General features: G+C 48.2%; 1 protein-coding gene across 3 annotated transcripts in view; it reads right to left on the minus strand.

Moving 5' to 3' along the window:
* PPM1H (protein phosphatase, Mg2+/Mn2+ dependent 1H) overlaps positions 1 to 22,274 on the minus strand; it is a 235,934-nt gene that overhangs the window by 107,024 nt on the left and 106,636 nt on the right. For all 3 annotated transcript variants that reach the window (XM_059683480.1, XM_059683482.1, XM_059683481.1), the window contains exon 4: positions 13,441 to 13,553. In XM_059683480.1, the coding sequence (XP_059539463.1) occupies positions 13,441 to 13,553 (113 nt within the window). The remainder of the gene's footprint in view (positions 1 to 13,440; positions 13,554 to 22,274) is intronic.

The following is a 22,274-nucleotide window of genomic DNA, read 5'->3' on the forward strand; positions in this document are numbered from 1 at the left end:
GCGGGAGCGCACTTGGCGTGTGTGAAGCCGGACAAAGGGTCAGTGAGAACATGAGACGGGCTTGGGGGGCTGGGGAGGTGGGCAGAGGGCCTGGCAGGCATCGCAGAGTTCAAACAAAACCAACAATGAGATTCGGAGGGCTTAGAGCAGAGGTTCGATCCTTGACAAAGATTATTCCCATTGTGTGTGGACAGTGGTCTGTGAGGACAGAGCTGAAGAGGGAACGAGCAACTGCTGCTGAAGCCTAGGGGGGAAGTGCCAGTCCTGACCGAGGGAGCAATGGAGGCCCCAAGAAGCCATGTGTCCCTGATGTCGTCTGCAGTCACAGCCGGCCGGACACGGGTCTGACTGCAGTGGATCTGGGGCGGTGGGGGAGGCGTGTTTATTAGGTGCCTCTTTGTGTTGGGGACCACGAGGAGCCGCTTCCCCACAATTAGCCATGGCCTTCAGATTCCAGGTCCCTGTGCACCCCCCATTTAGAGTCACCCCCAGGCTAAGGGTACCTACTCGCCCAGGTTCCTTTAAAGAACGTTATAAAGCCCACAACGGCATCACATTGTCATGGGCTTTTCAAACAGCCATCCTACTTATACACCAAGAGCCCAAGCAGAGCTGAGCCTGCTTCTGGGAGCGCTCTGGGGGGGGGGGAGGGGGGGGGATACAAAGATAAGATTTGATTCCTGCTTCAAATGAGCCCTGGCCTATTAGGGAGAGATGCTCAATTATGCTGCGGTGTGAAAAGTGAAGCAACAGCACCGAGGAGGCGTCCCTGGGCCCCTGTGGACGGGGAAGACCTCGAGGAAGAAGTGACACAGAAGTCACGTCTTCTAGAAGACACCCGGGAGCTGCTATCACAACAAGGCCTGGAGGGCAGTGCAGTTCCGGGAGGCGTAAGGATGTGGGCTGGCACTGCCAGGCTGGGGTGCGAGGATCAGAAGCAACAGGAGATGAAGGCAGAGGGAGGCTGACAAAGAAAGCTAAGGAGTCTGCACTTGATTCTGAAGATGAGACGTCACCCAGCTTTAAAATGGGGAGGGGAGGGGCTGCCAGCATTTTAGCGACTGAACAGGAGCCAGTGAAACGAAGGGATCGTGGTAAGGCTCCTATATGGAGTGCACAAAAGACGCTGTGAGCTATTGGCAGGCACTGGTGGTAGACATGGGCGGGGAAAGGGAGAGGAGAAGGCGGTCACCGTAAGTTACCCTAGGTTTCTAGTTTAGGGTAGTGGGATGCTTGGTGGCACCTTAAACAAAACCGGGACAGGGGAAAAGGGCTCCATTTGGGAAAAGAAAACTCCTTTAGTTTTGGACATTTTAAGCATAAAACGGTTTGCAGGACATCTTTTTATTCAGACTTTGCCTTGTGCAAGAAAGGATTGAAAGGGAGATTACACAAATACACACCAGATTAAAAAATACATGTGGAAATTAAATGAGGGAAGATCAGAAGCAGCAAGGAATTAAGTTAATAAACAAACAACAACACGTGTCCTGTAAGGCTTGTCACTTTCCTGGAAGCGGCCACAGTGCTCCCTGACAGGCAGCGCCGAGACAACCACGATCCTTCACTCATCACAGGGCCCAAGGGGAAGACCACCACCCGCTCCCCAGCCCGGCTGTGCCCTGGGGTGCACACAGGAGAGAAGGCCTCTGCGTACTTAGGACAGCGGCCGCCGAGTGAGGAGACGAACAGGTGCCTCACAGGACCCTGCAGTAACAGCAGCATTGTCCGGAGCTGCTTCCCGTAACCCTCTCCCAGGGAGGCCCGTGGCATGAGAAAGTGATAATTATAGAGCCAGGACCAGCGCCCAGCTAGGCTGTCTCTAGAGCAGCGGTCGCCATCCTTTCAGACCTCACGGACCACCAGTGCTATTAACCTGCCCAACCACAAGTTCTTATCTGTTTCATGTCCAGGGCCTTTGTGACAAGATTTTGTTTAAGTAAAGGCTCTGAAAAGTAACTAATCGAGTCTGGCCATTTTTCAGACAACCTATGAACATTGAGAAGTGGAGCGGCCCATTGGCAAGAGGGACCCCGTGTCCCTGAAATACTGGTGAGAATGATGGCGGTGATGTGCCAGGTCCGACTCACAAAGGACGTGACTGAGAGAGGAGAGAAAAAACTGCACGTAAACTCTGACATAGAAAAGAATGAAAACGCCTGGCTCCAGGTTGCGGGAGGGAGGGAGGGGGAGCACATAGGGACACGGACCTGCATGGAAATTAATTGCAAGAACCCGTTTCTGCAGGCGGGCCTGGTGGTGCCATGGCTGGGAATAGTTGCCACTCTGCAGCTTCAAAAGCCTCTTCAGTGCCTTGGGTGCCGCTGCCAGAGAAAGGCGGCGAGAGCGGGGCGGCCACACGGCCTGATGCCGAGGGTCAGGCGGGCCCTGGACCAAGCAGCCTGACTGAGGGCTTTCTGTGCCCCTGGGGAGCATGACCTTGACTTCACAGCCAAGTCTTGCAAGAGAAAGAAAAAAACCTTGTTATTTCTCTGTCACATGCCTGGAGGCTTCTAAAGGGATTTGCTAAAAAAGGACTTTTTTTTCGGTGCTACAAGAGACACCACACCCATGGCTTCCCAAAACACTAGGTAAAAAAACAAAACAAAAATCCTATTAGAGCTGCCTGGCACGCCCCCCAAAGCACCGGAAGTTAGCTGTCAGCCTGCGGAGCCCCTCCCCGAGCACTCGGCCTCAGCGTGTGCTGGCCTGGCTCCAGCACGCTGTCCACCTCCATGCGGGGAAGCGTAGCGTTCTAGCGTCCAGAGCTAGTATTTGGCAGCACTACTAGCTAATAAGACGGCTCACTCTCCGCGGGAGACCTGGAACAGCTCAGGAATGCTGCTGTCTGAGAAGCTCATAGCACTCTTCACATCAGCCCAAAGGCTAGGGCAGCCCTTTCCTGGCCATCTATACTGTAATACAAAGTTTATCTACCTTGCACCATAATGTTATTATAAACTAAGCTATACTAAAGTGGCAAACTCTAGTATTAGCAGTAACAGCAATAAATAATCAATACTAATAACTAACATTGATTACGTGCTTTCTGAATAGAAGATAAGGACTGTCTAAACACGTCACAGGCATGCAATCAGTATGTCATGTTCAATGCTTTAACGTGTATTATATATTTTACTTCTTTATCTTATTGATTATCAGCCTCCTGCCCCCCCCACCCCCCACCCCCGCCCTAAAATGCAAGCTCCATTTGGACAGGAGTTTTTGTCTCCATTATTTTTATTTTATTTTTTAATTGGTTTTAGAGAAAGGGAGTGAAAGGGAATTCAAACCCAGGATGCTTGGCTTTAAACCCTGTACTTTTAGTCAATATTTAGTCTTTTTGACTTTCTATTTTAATATGGACAATAGCCAACATGTACTACAATGTGCTTACTATGTACTAGACCAGCGGTTCTCAACCTGTGGGTCGCGACTCCTTTGCGGGTCGAATGACCCTTTCACAGGGGTCGCCTGAGACCATCGGGAAACATATATAATTACATATTGTTTTTGTGATTAATCACTATGCTTTAATTATGTTCAGTTTGTAACAATGAAATTGGGGGTCACCACAACATGAGGAACTGTATTAAAGGGTCGCGGCATTAGGAAGGTTGAGAACCACTGTACTAGATAAACAAGATCATCGCCTTATGTGTGCTGCCTCATTTAACAGAACAGGTTCCCCACAGGAGGCTGCTATTATTTTCATCAGGCAGATGAGCATACTGGGTCTTAGGAGCTCTTGCCCCGAGTCTTGCTGCGCAACTAGAACTCACTCAGGCCGTGTGAGCTCCAAGTGCACGCTCTGGGTCGCCACCCCCCTGAGTCTTGCTCATCCTCCACCCAGAGAGCCTTCGTGCACTTCAGCGAAGGGCTCCGCAGCCACTCTCTGAACACTGTATTTTAGATGTGCACTGCACTCTCTTTTTCACACTATTCTCTTTAATAACCCACACTAGTCCTGGGTTCACACAAACGATGACTGAGTCAAACAGCAGTGACACCGTCTGAGGTGCGGAGCTGACCTGAATCAAAACCATACTGAGCCGTGACCCAGAAACCCTCCCGCTCAGGAGGGAGTGAGGCCGACCGCTGCACTGAGACCCATCGGGAGGGCCCGGGAAGCGCTTCCATGTGGGTAGGTAGCAGAGGGGGGAGTTAAGCCCTTGCTCTGTGCAAAGAGCTTTCCACCACCTGAGGGGGGGGGGGGGTGGTGAGGCCCGAGAGGGTAAAAACATGAGACTGAGCCCAATCCCTGTCACCCGTGCCACCCACTGAGGCAGCGGCAGCAGCCGTTGTGGGAGTAGAGTTAATGGCAGTACCCGTGGTAGCGGCCTAGAAAAAGGTTCCTCTTGGCCTTAAGCAAGCCCCGTCCACTATTTTGTGTGTCTAGGTTAACACACCCTAGAAATGCCAGAGTCATCCTCTTTTGCAGGCCCTTTGCAGACATAACTACATTCAAGGGAGCACATACTCCTGTTAAATATCTTGCAATCTAGTCACAGAGATTCTCTCCCCACTTTCTCCCACCTTCACGTAATCTTCCTTACACTCCCTCCTTCATTCCAAACGTATAAAAGAAACGGCAAGGCAGTCCTTCCCAGAGCACCTGCTCAGCCTACTGAGGTCTTACTTCCAGGCGTGCCCTCTGTTTGACTCAAACGCTTTCACAGGTTTGGACATTCTTGTGTGGACGGCGACTACATTTCCCAGCAGCCGCCCCTGTTTCCCAGGATGCACCTGAACTCCAGCCAATGGGCAGCCTGCCGGCGCCTCGCCTGGCCCGGCCATGAAGCCATGAAACCTTCCTGAGCTCGCTCCAGGCTCTTGTTCCCTCCAGCTGACTGGATGGAGATCCCTCAGAGACCTCGGGAGCCAGGGGCTAAAGGTGGCAGACCCCCCTCATCCTAGGTCCCCCACATGCCTGCGAGAGACCAAGCCATCGCTTCTCCAGGCCAGTGAATTTGGGGGTCTCCTGTTTCCACACTTAGCCTACCCCAGACGCGACTGTAGAGCGGAAACACTTGCACCTTTCCTCATACAACTGTGAGGTCCTTTGACTCATAAAAAATACACACACACACACACACACACACACACACACACACACACAAAACAGTCACAATATTTTAAAGATTCTCCTAAAGTCATAAAAATGGTGCTTCAAGGGGACCTTAAACAACCAGATGACTTAGAATATTCTTATTAGGTGGTAGGTAATACGGTTAATGCAGAAGTATTTTCCCTAAGAGAGAACCCACTCTTCCCCACCGCGTCTCCCAACAGCTCCCACCGAGCACCGAGGGCTCTCAATGCGCACGCCCTGAGCACAGTGACAACAGCAGTTAGCTAGTTCTGAGCGCTGCCCTGGCCCTGGCCCTGGCCCTGTGCGAAGAGCTTCCCACCACCTGCCCGTTTAATCTTCACCTGGGGCGTGGGCACTTCCGTCATCTCCATTTACAGATGGCGGTCCTGAGACACTGCAAGCGTGGCACTGAGCCGAGGTCACACACAACTAAAAGCCTCAGAGACAAGGTCAACCCAGGAGCGGGAGTCCCTGCTCTCGGCCACTACTCTGTCCTCCGGTGGCTGTCAGCTCTGTACCCGCCTCATGGAGAGCAGGCCTCGCCACTCCAAGTCTGTAAAAACCCAAAGACCTCGTTTCTATCCACACACGTTATCTTGTCACGCGGCTGGAAACATGCTCCTTGGTGTGAGTTTTCGTCATCCCTTCCAACGTGGTTCCAAACCTCTTCACCGTTCCGGTCTCTGTGGAGGCCCCTGCTCATTCACGCACAAGCTCGAATGTAGAGCCCAGAGAGGGACTTCACTTGTAAAATCAGATTAATGACAGTACTTCCCCGAAAGGGTCGGTGTGAAGATTAATTAGGTTATTCACATAAAGCCCTAGAAATTAGAAACGGCACCTGAGACAAAGGAAGCCAGGCCGAAAACGTTAGCTGTTATTTGCCTCATCTTCAAAGGCGGCAGCCTAGGATTACACTGGGTCTGGTGTCGGCATCATATCACTGGTCAGATGGACTTTACTGTCCACTTACAGTTTTTAAAAATGGGAGCCATTGAGAAGTTTAGTCTCCCCTGTCCTGATAGTGTTTATTTTTGTTGTTTTCCTTTTCAACGGATATTACACTTCACCTTGACTATGGTTAAGCCTCTCCTGATTGAGTTCAACCCACCTTCCCAGACACTAAAGGCCTTTGTTTTTCTCTCTCTCTTTTCTTGTTTGCTCGATCCCTCCACAAACCCCAGCTCCCCAACCCCCCTGCCCCCGACAGCCTGCTCTCTATCTATGAGACTGTCTTCATTTTGCTTGTTAGTTGATTAGATTCCACCGAGGAGTAAAATCATATGGTGCCTGTCTTTCTCTAAACTTAGCGTAAGTCACAAAGGGTAAAATTTTCAATCCTGTTCATTCGCCTTACTTGGTTTCACATCAGCAGCAAATCAGAGGATTAGGACCTGAAAATCTTGGGGTGGCCAGAGTGCCCCAAAGATAAAGCTGTGGTGCTCTCTGCTAGAAAGATCCCCGCCCGACACGGACTGTTTCACCTGATCTCGGCCACCAAGGTCACTCTCCTGCCCACCGTTATCTCGTGCTCGCGTTCGTAAGGGCCAACATTCCATTTCTACGAACTCCATGAGCCTTCCCAGCCCCGTCCCTCCGTCTCTAGGAATAAAGGGAAGTTGTTAGAAGTGTAACTTGGTTGGGATGGGGGAACCACAGCCAAAACTCAACTGTGTCAGGGGCCCAACCATATGAGGCCAAAGGCCCACACTGAGTCATGTCTGCCCTGTTTCCAACAAGGTAATCCTCACTGGGCATGGGCTGGGCTGGGGGCTTCAGAACTACCCAGCTGTCAGTGGGAGTCTGAGCGAAGGAGTGGTCATGCAAGAAATCCTTACCATTTTTTGAGGACAAGGACCTATGTTCCAGAGTATCAAGCTGGCAGAAAGGAATCGCAGCCAGCTGACAGGTGCAGGCGGCCCGACCTCAGGGAGCAGGGTCAGAGGCTTAGGGGAAACGCTGTCCCCGAGGCTCCCCTGCATGCGGGACTTGGGGCGCCTGATAGCCTCCAGAGTGAGCCACTTTAGCCCCGGGCCAAGAAGAGCTGCAACTTTTAAACCCTGAGGCCATACGGCTCTTTGTGGCCCTCTCAAATGCTCAGGGTAGACCTGAGAGCAGCTATTCTTCCTTATGTCAGCATCACCAGAAGGGCTTGCAAAGACATTGCCAGCCCCACCCCCTGGGTTTCTGATTCAGTGGATCTGGGGCAGAAGCCTAGAATTCACTTTTCTAACAAGTTCCCAGTTGCTACTGTTGCTGGTTTGTGGGCCACACTCTGAGAACCACTGGCTCAGGGCAAGGGGTTGTCAGGGAAAGGTTCGGAAAAAAACAAAAACAAAACCCCACCCAGGGAGAGGACAGGGAGGAAGTCCAGAGAGGAAAGGGCCTCTGGGTGCCCTCCATGTAGACAGCGAGTGGCTGGATAGGAAAAGCAAAGACTGTTTTGCACTGATGCGTGGTCTCCATGCCTTTGCGTGTATTAGTGACCAATTGGTGGTAATTTTCTTTTTCCTAATCCCTCTATAGGTACAGGTATGGCTAAGGGATAATGTAAATACATACTGAAAAGACGGGAGCCATGCAGGAAAAAGGCAGAAACAGAGATTCAACTGTCCTAGTAGAAAATGGGGGTTAACTTTGGTTTCTTTCCATGCTATTTCTCAGATTCTTGTCAGAAAAAGCGAGAGGTGTGCTGAACTCGCTGTGGTCCTGGAAGAAGATCAATTGTATTTCTGAACCCGGGCGCACTGGCAGGTGGGGGCGATGAACCACTTAGGGGCAACAAGCAGGAAGGCTCTGTTCTGGCCATGTATGCCCACGCACATGAGGAGGAATGAACCGCTCTTCACATTCATGCGGGTGTGAGGCAGTTATGTCGTGTTTCCTCGTCTTACCACCGGGAAAGGGGAGAAACCCGGAAGAGAAGACAGCACAGAGGCTTAATGGGTTCTGAGTTTAGAAACCTAAGTCTCATTTGACACCCAGCTCCTATCCTCAGGAACATTTGGACTTGCCAGGAAATTCACCTCTGAATGAACAGGGAGCTTTAACTTAATTCTGGGAAATCAAAAACGAGGGAAAGAGGAGTGAATGAAACCCACGCTGGCTGGCTGGACCGGGGCTTTGTTTGAAGGACAATCTGCGGACGCTCGCTCGCTCCTGGGACCCAGAGCTGCTGCACGAACACATCGACCTCGCCGCCCGTTTCCTGGGAGGACCCTCAGGAACGTGAAGAGGGCCCTGCACTTCCAGGAAAAAGTCAAGATGCTTGCGGCCGAAGAAATTGTAAACGCCACAAAATGGGGATCTGGATTTGTGCCAGGAGTCACGTATAAGACAGTTGTCTACAAGAGCCAGAGAATGCTTCTGCAAGAGCCAAAAATGCTTCTTATGTTAATGTCAACAGATGACCACTGGAATGAAAACACAACATTTAAAACGGTCTCATTGAGCACGGGGACCTCTGGATGGGGATGGCAGCCCTCACTTTGGGAAAATAGTTCCTGTGTCATCCCTGCATGAACTGGGCCACTCAAAGCTTCAAATAGTTTCCAGAGCACCCATCCATTCGCTGCACTGCATAAGCCCTTCAAGTGAAACCAAAGCCACTGGGCATAAGGGATGCCATCATTTTACACACAAACAGGAAGGGAAATGTTCACTGAAACTTGATTTTGGAGACGTTCAAATGTGAAAAGCAAAAGAGAAAGACCCTGTGTCTTGGCCTGGATGGGAACTCCCCGGCACGGGGCGCTGACTGAGAACTGGGGGCGCTGAGAAGGGGGTGCTCTGCTGTCCAGCCCCGGGAGGGCTGGTAGCCCTGCTCCTTCGCAGCTGTGGGACACGGACAAACCCCTTCCCCTCGGTGAGCTGCAACCTGTATCTAATATTAACGTTGCCTGCTTCTCACTACTTTGCTGGGAGAATCAAACATGATCCTGTTAGTTTTTACCATGTGCCCAACACTTATTAGCTGCTTTATTCCTGCTGCTACTAGGAATCTGGCAAGAGCAAGATCCGGAGTTTAACAAATATTAAATGGCTTCTAGACTGTGAATGAGTTCCCCTCGTCTCCGTTGCCAAACCTTGAGACACTGTGTGAAATAAGGCCTGACGACTTTGCTGCCTCAGTGCCGTGGCTCTAGGAACGAAAGGAAATCATTGTCTAAAATGGAGTCAAACACCTTCTTAAACGGAAGATTCACTGGGGCCCCATGGAGTGGATGACTGGAACACGAGGGGTGATAGTTTGCACACTGCTTTGCATGACATTTGCATGCCACCAGCTCCTTTGTGCTGGAAGTGGAAACCCGCCCACCATCTGGTTCTTTCCTAGGCCCTTAGGGTCCCCTAGGTGTAGAGTTGGCTGCCTCTGCCTGGGGAAAATGAAGCAATCGGTGTGCATGTAGTAGTTGGGGCATGTGCCTCCAGGGCTGGTTATCTCGCTGCGGGGAGAAGGGCAAGTCTGTCCCAGGCTGTGGACCAGTCCCCTGGCACCACTGTGGACCATCCTGCCCTGAGGATGGTCGCCGATGCGAACACCAGTAACCCACAAGCATCGCCAGGCTTCACCTGACCACAACCCCCAGCACGAATGCACCTGCTGGTAATTCAGACGAGCCACAGCTAAGTGGCTGAGAGAACAGTTCTTGACCACCGGTCGCTTCCCTATCAAACCAGTGCACCGCTCTTTTCCAGAGTGTGAGTAATCACGGGGTAGCGCACCTACGACAAAGGTTTGATTTCACTTTCAAAGTTGTCAGGATTTAAGGTAAACATGCAGCAGCCAATCCCTGGCAATAAAGAACAAAAATCAGCACTGAGTTCATGAGAACCCTGGTGCAGAATCCTCTGCCAGCTTCACTGCTGTTTCTTGGGATTAACTGAGTATTTCTGAGCCCTCAATTCATGGCTACCTGTCCATAAGTGATAACGGACCTATGTTTACCAGTGCATAGGCCCAAAGTTACGAAACTGCTGTTTCTTGGGATTAACTGAACATTTTTGTAAACTCAAATACCTATAATGTAGTATTGGTATGTAAACTGGACAGTGATTCTATATAAGAGGATGTGAAATATCTATTGTTCATACAAGAGCTGAAAATAGCACCCTAATGAGTAAGTGTCCTCTGAGTTACCCTTTGCGTGGTGCATACAAAGGCCCACTCACAATTCTCCGAGGCTCCCACATGACATGTGACCCACAAGTGAACAGCAAACCCAACCAATCAGCCATAAAAACCCAAATTCATATCCGGACACTGGGGCCAGGAGACGACCAAGATAATTAAGCTTATTAGGTTTTAGAGATGCTATTTTGTCATAGGATAATTTTATCTTTGGGTGCTTTACAGCTTTAATAAGGATAAAAGGCTTTTAAAATGACTGGAAATAACATGTGAAAGAGTATGCTTTTGCAGACACTTAGAAACACGGGAGCCTCAGTTACACTAAAATTTCAAAAAGTGACTCTAAGGAAGTTAAAATAACCAAATGAACCGCCTTGAGAGACCACTTTTCTGTCCAAAAATGTCACTTCTCATAGGATAATCATGAGAATGCCAGAAATTTTAGAGATTTAGTACAATGCCTACCACCTTTTTTTATACACGAGGAAGTCAAGATCTTATTTAGATACTGGCGCTTATTTAAAAAAAGGCAGAGTCCGGGAGATGAACAGTCGGGACTGGCGGGTGCTGGACCAGGGACGAGGATCAGAGGCCTGGCTGGCGGGGGCTCAGTTAAAGAGCTGGGAGCTTTGAAGAAAACCACATTCCAAAAGGAGAAAAGGGTGTTAAGGAGAAACGGCGTCTCTAAAAAGAATAACCAAACATAAGGATATTCTGGGGCAGAGTTGGGTGACCTTCTGGGTCTGGGGTCACCTGGGATGAGGGGTGGGCCTGTTCCCAGGAAGCAGGGCCCTGCACCACCTCAGTCCCTGAAAGGGCCAGGAAAGCAAACTCATTTCAAAGGGCAGGGAACCAGACATATGACAGAAGGTGCATATGAATCACCGATTCAGTGCTACTCGGAGCAGGCGGGCATCGCCTCTTTAACTGCTCATCTGTCTCCCAAAAAGCTCAAGATCCGGACAGAACAAGCGGCCCAGAAGCTGGCTCTTCAGTGTGTGTCTTACAGGCCCCTGAAGACGGAGAGTTCCTGTCTTTAAGGGAAAAGGAGCGGTGGACGTGCTGGTTATCCTCTCCCCGCCCCCACCCCCAGATGCAGTCTTGGCCTGTGCCTGTGCCTGTGTCCTGGCTCACTGGCCTCTGTGACCTGCATTCCCTGGGGCCCTTGTCACCTGTGCTCATCCCATGGGAAGCCTGGCAAGGGATGGGGGATGGGAAGAGAGACGGCAGAGTGTTTCTTCCCATTCTCTCCTGCAGCCCCTGCCCAGGGCCCTCACCTGTGCCCCCAGCCTCCTGGCTCTGCGGTAGCATTTGCTCCCTGGTCCCTGCAGGCTTGGCAGGGGCAAGCGGGTGTGGCAGGATATAAACGCCTTCTTGGGCCTCCCCGCTCCTGGCTGGCTCCCTTTCATTTCTTCATTCCTTGGACCCTGACTCTAAATTGGAGTCTCTCTTTTGCCAGGACCCTGAAGCGACACCAGGGAATGGAGACCATGGGATAAACATGGCAGCGTGTACATTTTATGTTGAAACTGAGATACCTTACAGAGTAGAACGGAAATCCACATATTTACTTTAAACATAAACAGACCTTCAAAAACATCAGCTTCCAACCCCAAATACTGCTGCCCTGGCAGTTCACTCTCCTTTGGCCTCCAAGATCTTTAGCGGCAAAACTGGGAACGGATGCTCTACCAGGGGGAATGGAGCCTCCCTCACTCTCCACCTGCGTTATAAGTGGAAGTACAATCAGGAGCCACACAACGGCATTTCCTTTCAGTCAACGACGGAACACAGGTGTGAGGTGGTCTGTAAGCTCATTCTGTACAGCCTTGTGTGTACTAGGCTATACCATCCAGGTGTGTGCTGGTACACTCTGAGGTGTTCACACAACAATGAAGTCACCCAACAACACATTCCTCAGAACGTCTTCCTGTTGTGAAGCAACGCATGACTGTAAAGTTAGGGGAATTCCTTGGTTGCCTGAGGGAGCTGGTCTTCCAGGCCACAGAGCAACAGCCACAACCTGATGGAGACAGGGGATGGGGGGAGGGAGAGGAGGAAAATAACTCAAGCAGGGTCAGCACACAGGAAGGAGGAGGAGGGTCAGGAATGGGAGCATCCTAAGATCTTGGCCTGTGGAGGATGTCACTCCTCTGAGAACAATGTGGTTGGAGTCCAGCACTGTGATTCCTTTCAGAATAAAGAGTCAGTCCTTAGCAAAAGTCCTGCTATAAGGCCAACATCCTTTGTTACTAAATGGGCAGAGAATTATGCAATATTAGAACACTTTTCACAGTCTATAATTTAAAAATTCCTCACAACTAAAATGAAGACACGTTGGTTATCTATATATATAAAAGCCTAAGTGACCGATCGACCATTCGACTGGTAGCTATGACGCGCACTGACCACCAGGGGCAGACACTCCAACGGGTAGGTTAGCTTGCTGCTGGGGTCAGGCTGATCGGGACTGGGCGAGATGGGCTGGACACACCATGGAGCCCTCCTGCGGTTCCTCCTTGGCCCCGATCGTGCACCGGTGGGGTCCCTCAGCCTGGACTGTGCCCTCTTGCAATCTGGGACCCCTCTGGGGATGTCTACAGGCCAGGCCGAGGAACTCCACCGGTGCATGAATCTGTGCACCGGGCCTCTAGTTTAAAATAAAAGTGAAACACAAGTTGATCTTACTCCTCATAATGCTGGATAGATAATCGTTAACCATAACCCCTTGGACTTACAGTAGAACCTGGAAGAGAGGGGAAGGCAGCTGCTAAGGGCATGTGCATAAAAGGAAAAACTGCTGGGCTTCTGGGAGGGGACAGTCACTGAGCAGAAGTGGAACCAGCTGGGGAGTCCTCCTGTGTCCCCTCCAAACACCCACTTTGTTCAATTCCTTTCCTCCCTCCTCGTCACTCTCATATATGATGCCTCGGCTAAGCTTTTATTAAAAACCAGGCTCTGAAGTCAAGATCCCTGTGGATACTACCGGTTTCCATTAAGGTATATATGTGAACTGCTACTATGGAGAAGATGCCTTTACCTTTCAATACCAGCCTGATGATTCTTCGTAAGTGCATTTGTATTCAGATGGAGAAGACTTCTATTTATTAATACCTAATTCCAAGTGGAATTATCTCATTTCTCATCATTTTTTTTTCAAAGATAAAAATTATCAAAAGGCAACAGACACCAGTAAGAACCAGGTTAGTTTGCTTACCTGCTGTCCCCAGCATTTGCCACATACAGCTTCCCAAGGAGGCAAATGACAATGAGGGCTGTGCAGCCACCAGATATGTTATATGAACTCCTCTCTCGTTCTATCTGCAGGTCCTGGGGAAGAAAACGAAGTTAGTGTTGGATTGCACAGGAACGCGTATCAAAGGCTTTCCTAGCATCGCTCCCTAAGGGTCTGAATGTGCTTCAAAGAGACAAGAGAATCCTCGGCACTTGCTTTTCGGCTCCCTAATGAGCATTTCTGGAGAGGACACCGGCATGAAACTGGTCTGCCAGACCATCTGCGGACCAGAGGCAGGAAGCAGGGGTGGCAAACAGACATAACCAGGCAAAAATGAGAAGAATAAAACCAACTGTAGTCAATAAATACCATAGCTTATGGAAAATGCAGGTTTTGTACGGGCTGTCTGAGCTGCCATGTGGAAAAGACAATAGAAAGGCTGACGAGGCCATGTACTTGGTCCTGGTCAATGATTTTAACCCCAAAGTCTCCGATCAATAGTTTCTTTGACAGCTAGGAGAGAGCGGTGACTTGAAGGACAGTGCCCTCTGTTCACTGCAGACAGGAGTCAACCTCCTGTCTTACTGATCAAAGATACAAAAGCTCCTGTACTCGGGTCTGACTCCCTCTTCCCACTGATTCACAACAGTGACGCACACGCATAGGAACAGTCAACTTTCATCCTCAGTCTCAGCTGGCGGGCGAAGCACTTTACATACAGAGTCTCATCTCGTCCTCACGACCACAGGAGTAGCCTCACTGTCCAGAGGCAGAGAAATGGGGTAACCTGCCCCTGTTTACCTGGCTGGAGTTTGGATTCCAATTCAGTTCTCTTCCTCCAAAGCCTATGGTATTACTTGCCACCTAATGACGCGTCCCTAAGAAAACTAAAAATAGACCAACACTTCTACTGACAGATGTGCATCATCCTCAAGACAGATCGTTGTGAAATTCTACTGACAGAAGTAAGGGCTCCGTTACCTCAGAAAATGGGAGCTTAATTAGGAAAAGAAACCGAATGCTAGCTAAAATATCCCAGTAGTAATATGCTGGTGGGGCAGAGGGAGGGAGAATGCGGTTGGGTGATAAGTCGAGAAGAGGAAGAAATGGTGCCCGGGCTGACGGTGAAGGTGCCACTGGCAGACCGAGGGCCAGGGCACTTTAGTGATTCCTGGTGGCTCAGTGGCTTTGGCCAGCTCCCCGTGCAAAAGGAGAGAGAATTCAGTAACCCAGCATTTATCAGCAATGGCTTTACTCCAGGGGCCAGGCGTGGGGATACAAAGCTAGACAAACACCAATGGGAAACTGGAGACAAAAGAGCCTGAGTTGAGGCCACAGAATAGGAACAGGGTTTTGGTCAAAAAGTAAGGAGAGAAAAAAAAAGTACAAAGACAGGAGCTGGGAGAAACCAACTTACTGGGAATGAAGTGGGAAAGGAGAAAGGCAGTGGGAGGGCTGAGGAGGCCGGGGTTGGGGAGGGGGTGGGGAAAGTGTGTGTGGGGTAGTTCAGAAGCAGGTGAAGGAAAACTCCAGTAAGGGAGTGAGTGAACAGCAGCATGGAAGCTGCGCCAGGCTCCGCCATCGGGCACATGTGGCCGACTCTTCTGCCTGTCTTCCCACAGGACTTTCAGGAGCAAGAGGTTCCTGGCCAAGAAAACAAGGCTGAATCGGCCCATTCCCCCTTGGAGATGGGCGGAAACCGGTAATACACTCAGGCACAACTCCAAGAGGAGACACCGAGGAACCAGGCCGGGTCTGTCAGGAGCCGCCCAGGAGAGGCGCTCACACCCAGCTGCACCCAGGATGCCTGCGGCTAACCGCGTCCCTGAAAAGCTAGATCACTACTGTCGGGGAACTGGGTGTTTTTATTGGGAAATTATCGGAAGAATGATTTTTCTCTTTGTTGACATGTTTTTGCACTAGCAGGCGGGGTCAGTAACAAACATGTGAGGACTTAAAAAAAAAAAAAAGAAGCTACACAAGGGTCAAGCATGAGGACTAGCTTCAGAGACTTTACTTAAACTGTATACATCAGCTTTCTTACAGGCCTGTTGTGAGGATTACATTAGATGGTGTGTGTGAGGGGCTTAGCAGGCCATCTAGATCCTTCCACAGCCTGGAAACTCCGTGACTGAGAGCACTGTTACACTCTCAACACCTACACTGGGCCAGATTAAAGGCAGCGTAGGAAATGTCTATTAAGTGGGCAAATAAAGTCACACAACTAAAAATGCCTGGGTTTCCAAAGGCTCTCCCACCGTCTCATCTCTGCTATAACATGAGAAATGTGTTCACGATTCACAAATGAGAAGCTTCAATGCAAATAACTGCTCACTCAGGTCAGTAAGGAGGAACCCACACTTCAGTTAGCGAAGTCCCGTGACCAGAAGGACTGACGGACTGTCCTCAGAACCTCACAGGGAGGGCTGGAGGGAGAAGGGGAGGAGGGGCCTGGATGGCCACCGGGAGGGGCTGTCAGACAGAAGTGAGAGAGAAGAGACAGCAAGCATCCAGCTGGCAGAAGTTTTGTCTGTTTCACCTCCAAACTATGCACAAACAGAACCAAAATCCTGCCCACAAAGGCGTCTGTGGGTGGATTTATTCATTTTTTCACATTTAAATAAACATTATCAAGTTGATATTATGATAGATATGTATTTCATCAAATTATCATATAAATTGGTATGTGAAGTCCACACCCAATTATTACTGCTTTTTATATACTGGAAGGAACTGCTCTAGCTCAGAAACCATCCTTTCACATCCAGAATCAATATTTGTGTAAATACTTCAAGTCTGGATGAAAGGCAATTTTTATGAAAACCCCCTGGGCACTCCTTGCTTGCATGGACTGGGGTATGAACGGCTCTTGACAGACTTACATCAGGGGTGTGATCCTGGGGCCGGGGGCCGGGGGTCAGGGGTGGGGGGATGCTCTGGTACACAGAGGCCACGGCAGAGTCCTCTGGGGCTCAGTCAGGCAAGTGCATTCTGCATCGTACGTGCAGTGCAGTATCATGGGTTACATCACACACAAAAATGATTATAAAATTATGTAATCCTTCTTAAAAAACCGAGGCAGAGCGTGCAACACTAAGACTTTCTGCTATGGCAGAGCCCATATTTGCCTTTAATTTTGGGGAAACACTCCTGTTAGCTTGCCCAGTTATCCCTTGCTAGTACATGAATAGTGATTCAATGGTTTTTCCCCCTAATTTAATAATTTTTTTCCTCTTTTCCTGTGTTTCAACTACTTCTTCTCTTTAGCTCCCCCGCATAAGGAACGCTCCATTTGGCAGCACCTTCACATCAATAGTGGACTAAAGCCTAGTTACATTTTACCCAAGGAACTTTGCTGATACGTTCATGTGTTCCACCCAACCCCCATTTGTGTGGTAAGATATGTGTATGCAAGCACGCACACACACACACACGCACGCACACACACGCATGCACACACGCACACACACGCACACGCACGCACACACACGCACGCACACGCGCGCGCGCACACACATGCACACACACACACACGTGCGCGCTCTAACTACAAGTCTGCTCTCTGGAATCACAGTGACAAGGATTTGAAAGCTGTGCTCCCATAGACTTCGTCACCCTGAAGGATTCACTGACATTAAAGTACACTCTTCTATTTCTCCTGAAACTGGGTGTAACTGGAACATAGTCTAAAAATAACTGCTTCCCTCTCCCCTCCCCAGAAGCAAAAATAGCACATTAACTTTCCTCCTACACCACCTACTCCGCTTTAGAAGATGTTTCACAAAATCTTAGTATTGAAAGGAACATTAAAGGACCATCTGGACGGTTTCTTCTACTACCAGATCTAACCTGATAAATGAAGTCAGTAAAGATATATTTACCATTAGATCAACTACCTATTTTCTCCAAATCTCAACTTTTCCAATTTGCTTAAATTTCTCACACTCTAGGTAAAACATACAAAAATATGCATAACTATTATTCTTTATTAAAAACCCTCAGGTTTGGGGTTGTTTTTACATTAATGCAATCATGGGGGAAATTGCTTTGTGCTAAACCAGGACCAATTTTAATAGTTCCCCATTTTAGCCAAAACTATTTGGCTAAACTATTTTAGCTAAAATGAGGAAGTCAGCAAACCTCAAGACATAAGTCTAGAAAAACTAGTAAAAAACATGCACACATCACCATTCCTTTCCAAGCACGGTCTAAAAGGATAAACTTAAATGACTCCTGAGATTCAATTAACGAGATGATTGACTTATCTGCTCAACAAAGGCCCTTTCTACTGAGCAGGACTGATTTAGCCTGTGTTATGTCTGCATAAATATTACAGTTAACTGAGGTTGATCTCTAAATCAAAAGAAGGAATCCCATTTTCAAGACCTGGGGTTTTATTTTGCTTCTTTTTATTGCAAGACAGTGGGAACAATGAGGGGGGAAAAGAGATGTGTGCCGCATGAGACCAATTCAGCAGGAAAGAGCTGCAAGACAGAAAATACATTGCTGGGGATGGTTGTAATTTGGTTTGAAAGTCCCAGAGATGACGCAACCCTGGATCGTTCTTTGTTTCCTACCAATTTTCAGGTTGCGAAAGGAAAGCATCTGACAGCACAAGGCAGAGAGGGTCGGGTAATTTCAATAGAACTTGGCAGCTCCCCCTAGCTCGGTTAAAACATAGCTCTGAACACATTGCTAACAGTGTCCGTCACAAATAATAAGATTCTGCATGGTTTTAGTATTTGGGTCTGATTTTGGTTTATTCTGAGAACAAGCCAATCTGTCAGCCAGGCAATGGGGAAGGGAAAAAACCAGTACTGCCTAATACTGCCACCTGCTGGCTGCTGCTGGAATCACATGTCCATTCCTTCTTGGAGGAACTTTCTGATCTACCAGAAACAAAGACAAAACAAAACGCTAGCTTAAATACAGGCGGACACTCAGGTCCACAACTTAACCATGAATATGCTAATTTTTAAAACACAAGAATTTCTAAACTGTAAAGCTTTGCATTCATCCTCCGTTTTCACCATTGTGTTACCATCCGGTTTTTACTAACAAAACAAAGCCGAGCTGAGTGGTATTTCTATTCATTTACTCACTAACAGATAGCTTTACAAGTTAAAATACTTCCTTTTTTCTCCCTCAGAACAACCTTATTCTAGAACATTCTTCACTGTGGTGAGGAATCTATGCCTGTCCTGAAAAGGAAATAAGACAGATTTTTAAGAGTCTCCTGCCTAGGGGCCAATTAGGAAAAAATACGGAGGACATAAAATGAGGAAGGGTCCAATTAGAAAGTAGCATGTATAAACAAAGAAGCTGCCAGCATTTATAAACCCTTAGACAAACAGACTTCACTGGTTCCCCTTTGGGGGCCCCCTCCCCACGAGGGAGTCTGTATACACTTGCAATTAATTTTCATGCTTTTGCATAAAATCTTTTAGTCCACGGATTTTTATTCTTCAAACTCTGTAGGACAAGAACTCGGAAACTCCAGCTTGCCATTTGGGGTATCACAATTATACCAACAATGGAAGCGACTTCCTTCGAGAATCTGAAATGCTGACTACTCACCCCGTTTTTGTGGGTGGGGAAGTAGGGAGGCCACTGTGGTCATTTGTTTTCTTCACATCTATCATCTTGGGCCAAATAACAACCTAAACACAATAGGTGACAAAACTTAGCTGCTAAAGTTGGCATTGTTACAGAGCATTGTTGGGAAGCAGAGCTGACGTAAGTCACAAAGTTCTGAAATCCCCGGCCTTTGGGAAGCCATGGCGGCCACAGGAGGGACTGGCTGTGAATGGTCCTCACTAGGGAGGGAGATCCAGGATGAGATACAATCAGGGGCCTCGGGCACACCTGCCTCTGCCAGCCCGCACAGTAAGCATCAGAGGCCAGTGGTCAGCGTCACCTTCACCACAAGCCACGTGTGGCGCCAGGCAACCTGGGGACAGAGGAGGAAAGCAGTGGCCTCAAAGAAGCCTCCAGTATTTGGTGAAACTGTTCAAAGAATTTTCCCCGCTTCTGTTAGTCTCTATTTTCGACTAATACCTACTTTTCTTTTGTGGAGATAAGTGCTATTTATTTTGGCTTGATGTTTCTGAACCTTTTTAACCGATTGTCCCTCTCAGACAGATATTGACATGCACCACCCTCCTTAATGTTACTTAGAACATCAAAATTAATGAGATATTGTATATTTATCTCTATATTCATATAATGTGCGACTACAAACGCCCCTAAATATAAAATCTATTCTTTTACTTATAGACCCTCATGGTGTCTAGAAGAATGAGGTTATAAAATATTAGCTCAATCTATATTAGTGACTGAGAAAGGTATGTGTGTGAGAGAGAAAGAGAGACAGAGTGAGAGAGAGTGAGAGAGAGAGAGAGAGAGAGAGAGAGAGAGAGAGAGAAACTACAGAAATGTCATCAGTGAGGCAAAGGCAAATTTGAGGCTTTAGGCGCTGAGCTTGGGAAAGTTTTAGTTATTAAAAGTAAGAGAGAAAGCTGAAATGACTGGATCTTATTTAAATACTGAGTTTTCCTGCAAGACCTCAAGAACACCCAGAAAGAGGAAAGCTAGAGAGCCGCTGGCTATTGTGAGGAAAGAATGTAGGAGTGGCTGGGAAATTACAAACCTGCCCTTCTCTGAAAGGCCTTGAAAGGCCTGCGGAGGAACGTCCAAGATCAGGCCAAGGAGATCAGGAAATCTGTTGCGTGTTAGACATTTCAAAAGACCCAAGTTTACCTTGAAACAATGACCCTCAAAGACTCAATACTGAGAGGGACAGGAAAGAAAAAGAGTTGGCGATGGCCTTCCAGGCCATTAACACGAGAGTACACTGTGTAATTTCCCAAGCAATGTAATGGCTAAGTCAGGCACTGTTTCCATGACAATGGAGAAATTTTTTCTGAAGTCCCTGATGAAGCAAAGGAAAAATAAGAGCATGTCTCTTTAATTAGTATAAACATAAGCATCATCCAAATGGGAACACTTTGAGAGTAAAAGGGTTGGACGCGGGGCCACCCCACCAAGCACCATGAAAACCAAAGAATAATGAGCATCTCGCTGCAAAGTCCAGGGGGGTCTCTGGCAGTTTTGGGGCCAAAAAGAACAATCTGGGAAAAATACAAGTGTGAAGAGGAAGCTGAGGGGTGGGATGGATTGGAGAATAAGAGAAAGTTTTAAAGCCAAAAATTCATAACCAGGTCCTCCATAGGTGGGTTCTAGACGGTCTCTCCGGTTCACTTTATATCATTTCTACCTTTGAAATCTACCTTCTAACCATGGTGGATGTCGGCGTGTTGCCTGCAGCCCATCTGGCCTCCCAGGTTTTGTCTGCTTCACTCCTCTCTGCCCCCCCCCCGCCCCCCGACTTCTCCAGGGAACCCTGAGCTTGACTTCTTTATCAGACTCCTACGTCACCAACACTTCTCTCAAGGTCCTTCCCATTTATATCTTACTTGTTTAATATCCGGCTTTGCCTGATTCAATGCTCTTTTCTCAATTAGGCCTGGCATACAGTCAGTTCTCAACAAATACAGGGGTGGGCAAAAGTAGGTTTACAGCTGTTCATGTGGAAAATAATGCAATAAGTAATAATACAATAAATTCTGTTTTGAATATTCACAACTGTCAACCTACTTTTGCCCACCCCTGAATTTACTGGATTGAATGCGTTACACAGGAAAATGTAACAATTAAGTCTCCAAGAAAAATGTCAGGTCATGAACTGGCTAGTTAAAAGCGGGGGGAAAAAAATAATGATAAATAAGAATGAGGCTCCTTACTAAGTATTTTTCCGAATGGGACTTTCATTTCAAGTAGAGTTGCTGCTAGTAACCCGGAGCCATCAATGGCCAGAAGAGGCCCGAGACCCTGTGGAGGCCTGACTCGAGGTGACATTGGCCTCTGGTGGATAAAACTGAGAATACAGCAGTTCCAAGTAAAAGGAAAAGCTGCCATGGCACTAAGCAATGACTGAAAAACCCAAGGTTTCTTCTGTTTTTCACTTTTCTCCCACGAGGGCTGTGAGCCCATTGTCAAATTTCTACCTCAATTACATATTAGCACTCAGGACACTGGGTCTAGAACAGGGGTGGGCAAACTTTTTGACTCGAGGGCCACAATGGGTTCTTAAACTGGACCGGAGGGCCGGAACAAAAGCATGGATGGAGTGTTTGTGTGAACTAATATAAATTCAAAGTAAACATCATTACATAAAAGGGTACGGTCTTTTTTTTTTTTTTTTTTTTTTTTAGTTTTATTCATTTCAAACGGGCAGGATCCGGCCTGCGGGCCGTAGTTTGCCCACGGCTGGTCTAGAAACACTTATTCACATCAGAGTTCCATGAGAGCCGGAGAGTGAGCTAATATGATACTGAGCCCCAATAGGAGTTGGTTTTATTACCGTGATTCCTTTTCTCCTAAGTAATCTTTCCCAGTCTCCCGGTATTTTTCTTGGAAATGAAGACCACCAGACACTCCGGAGATGGAGGTGCACTTTAAACCACCTGCTACTCAAAGGGTAACTATTATCTGTGACAGGAGAGAGACACTGGGACCAAAGAAAGGACGGGTTAGAGTGAGGAAAGGGTATAAGGTTGAGGTGCAAATATGTGAACTAGTTTTGCCTTATAAACAAGTTAGATGATGCTGTCTAATATTATTTGCTTTTCTGCTGCCATTAGCACACGATCCGACGTCAGGAGATCCTGGAATGTGCATGGTGTGTACCTGCAATTCTGGGGCGGGGAAGGGGGAGGTCTCTAGCTGCTCTCACTTCACTTAATGGCTTGTCATCA

This window comes from Myotis daubentonii, chromosome 2, assembly GCF_963259705.1.
Source record: "Myotis daubentonii chromosome 2, mMyoDau2.1, whole genome shotgun sequence".
Taxonomy (NCBI): Eukaryota; Metazoa; Chordata; class Mammalia; order Chiroptera; family Vespertilionidae; genus Myotis; species Myotis daubentonii.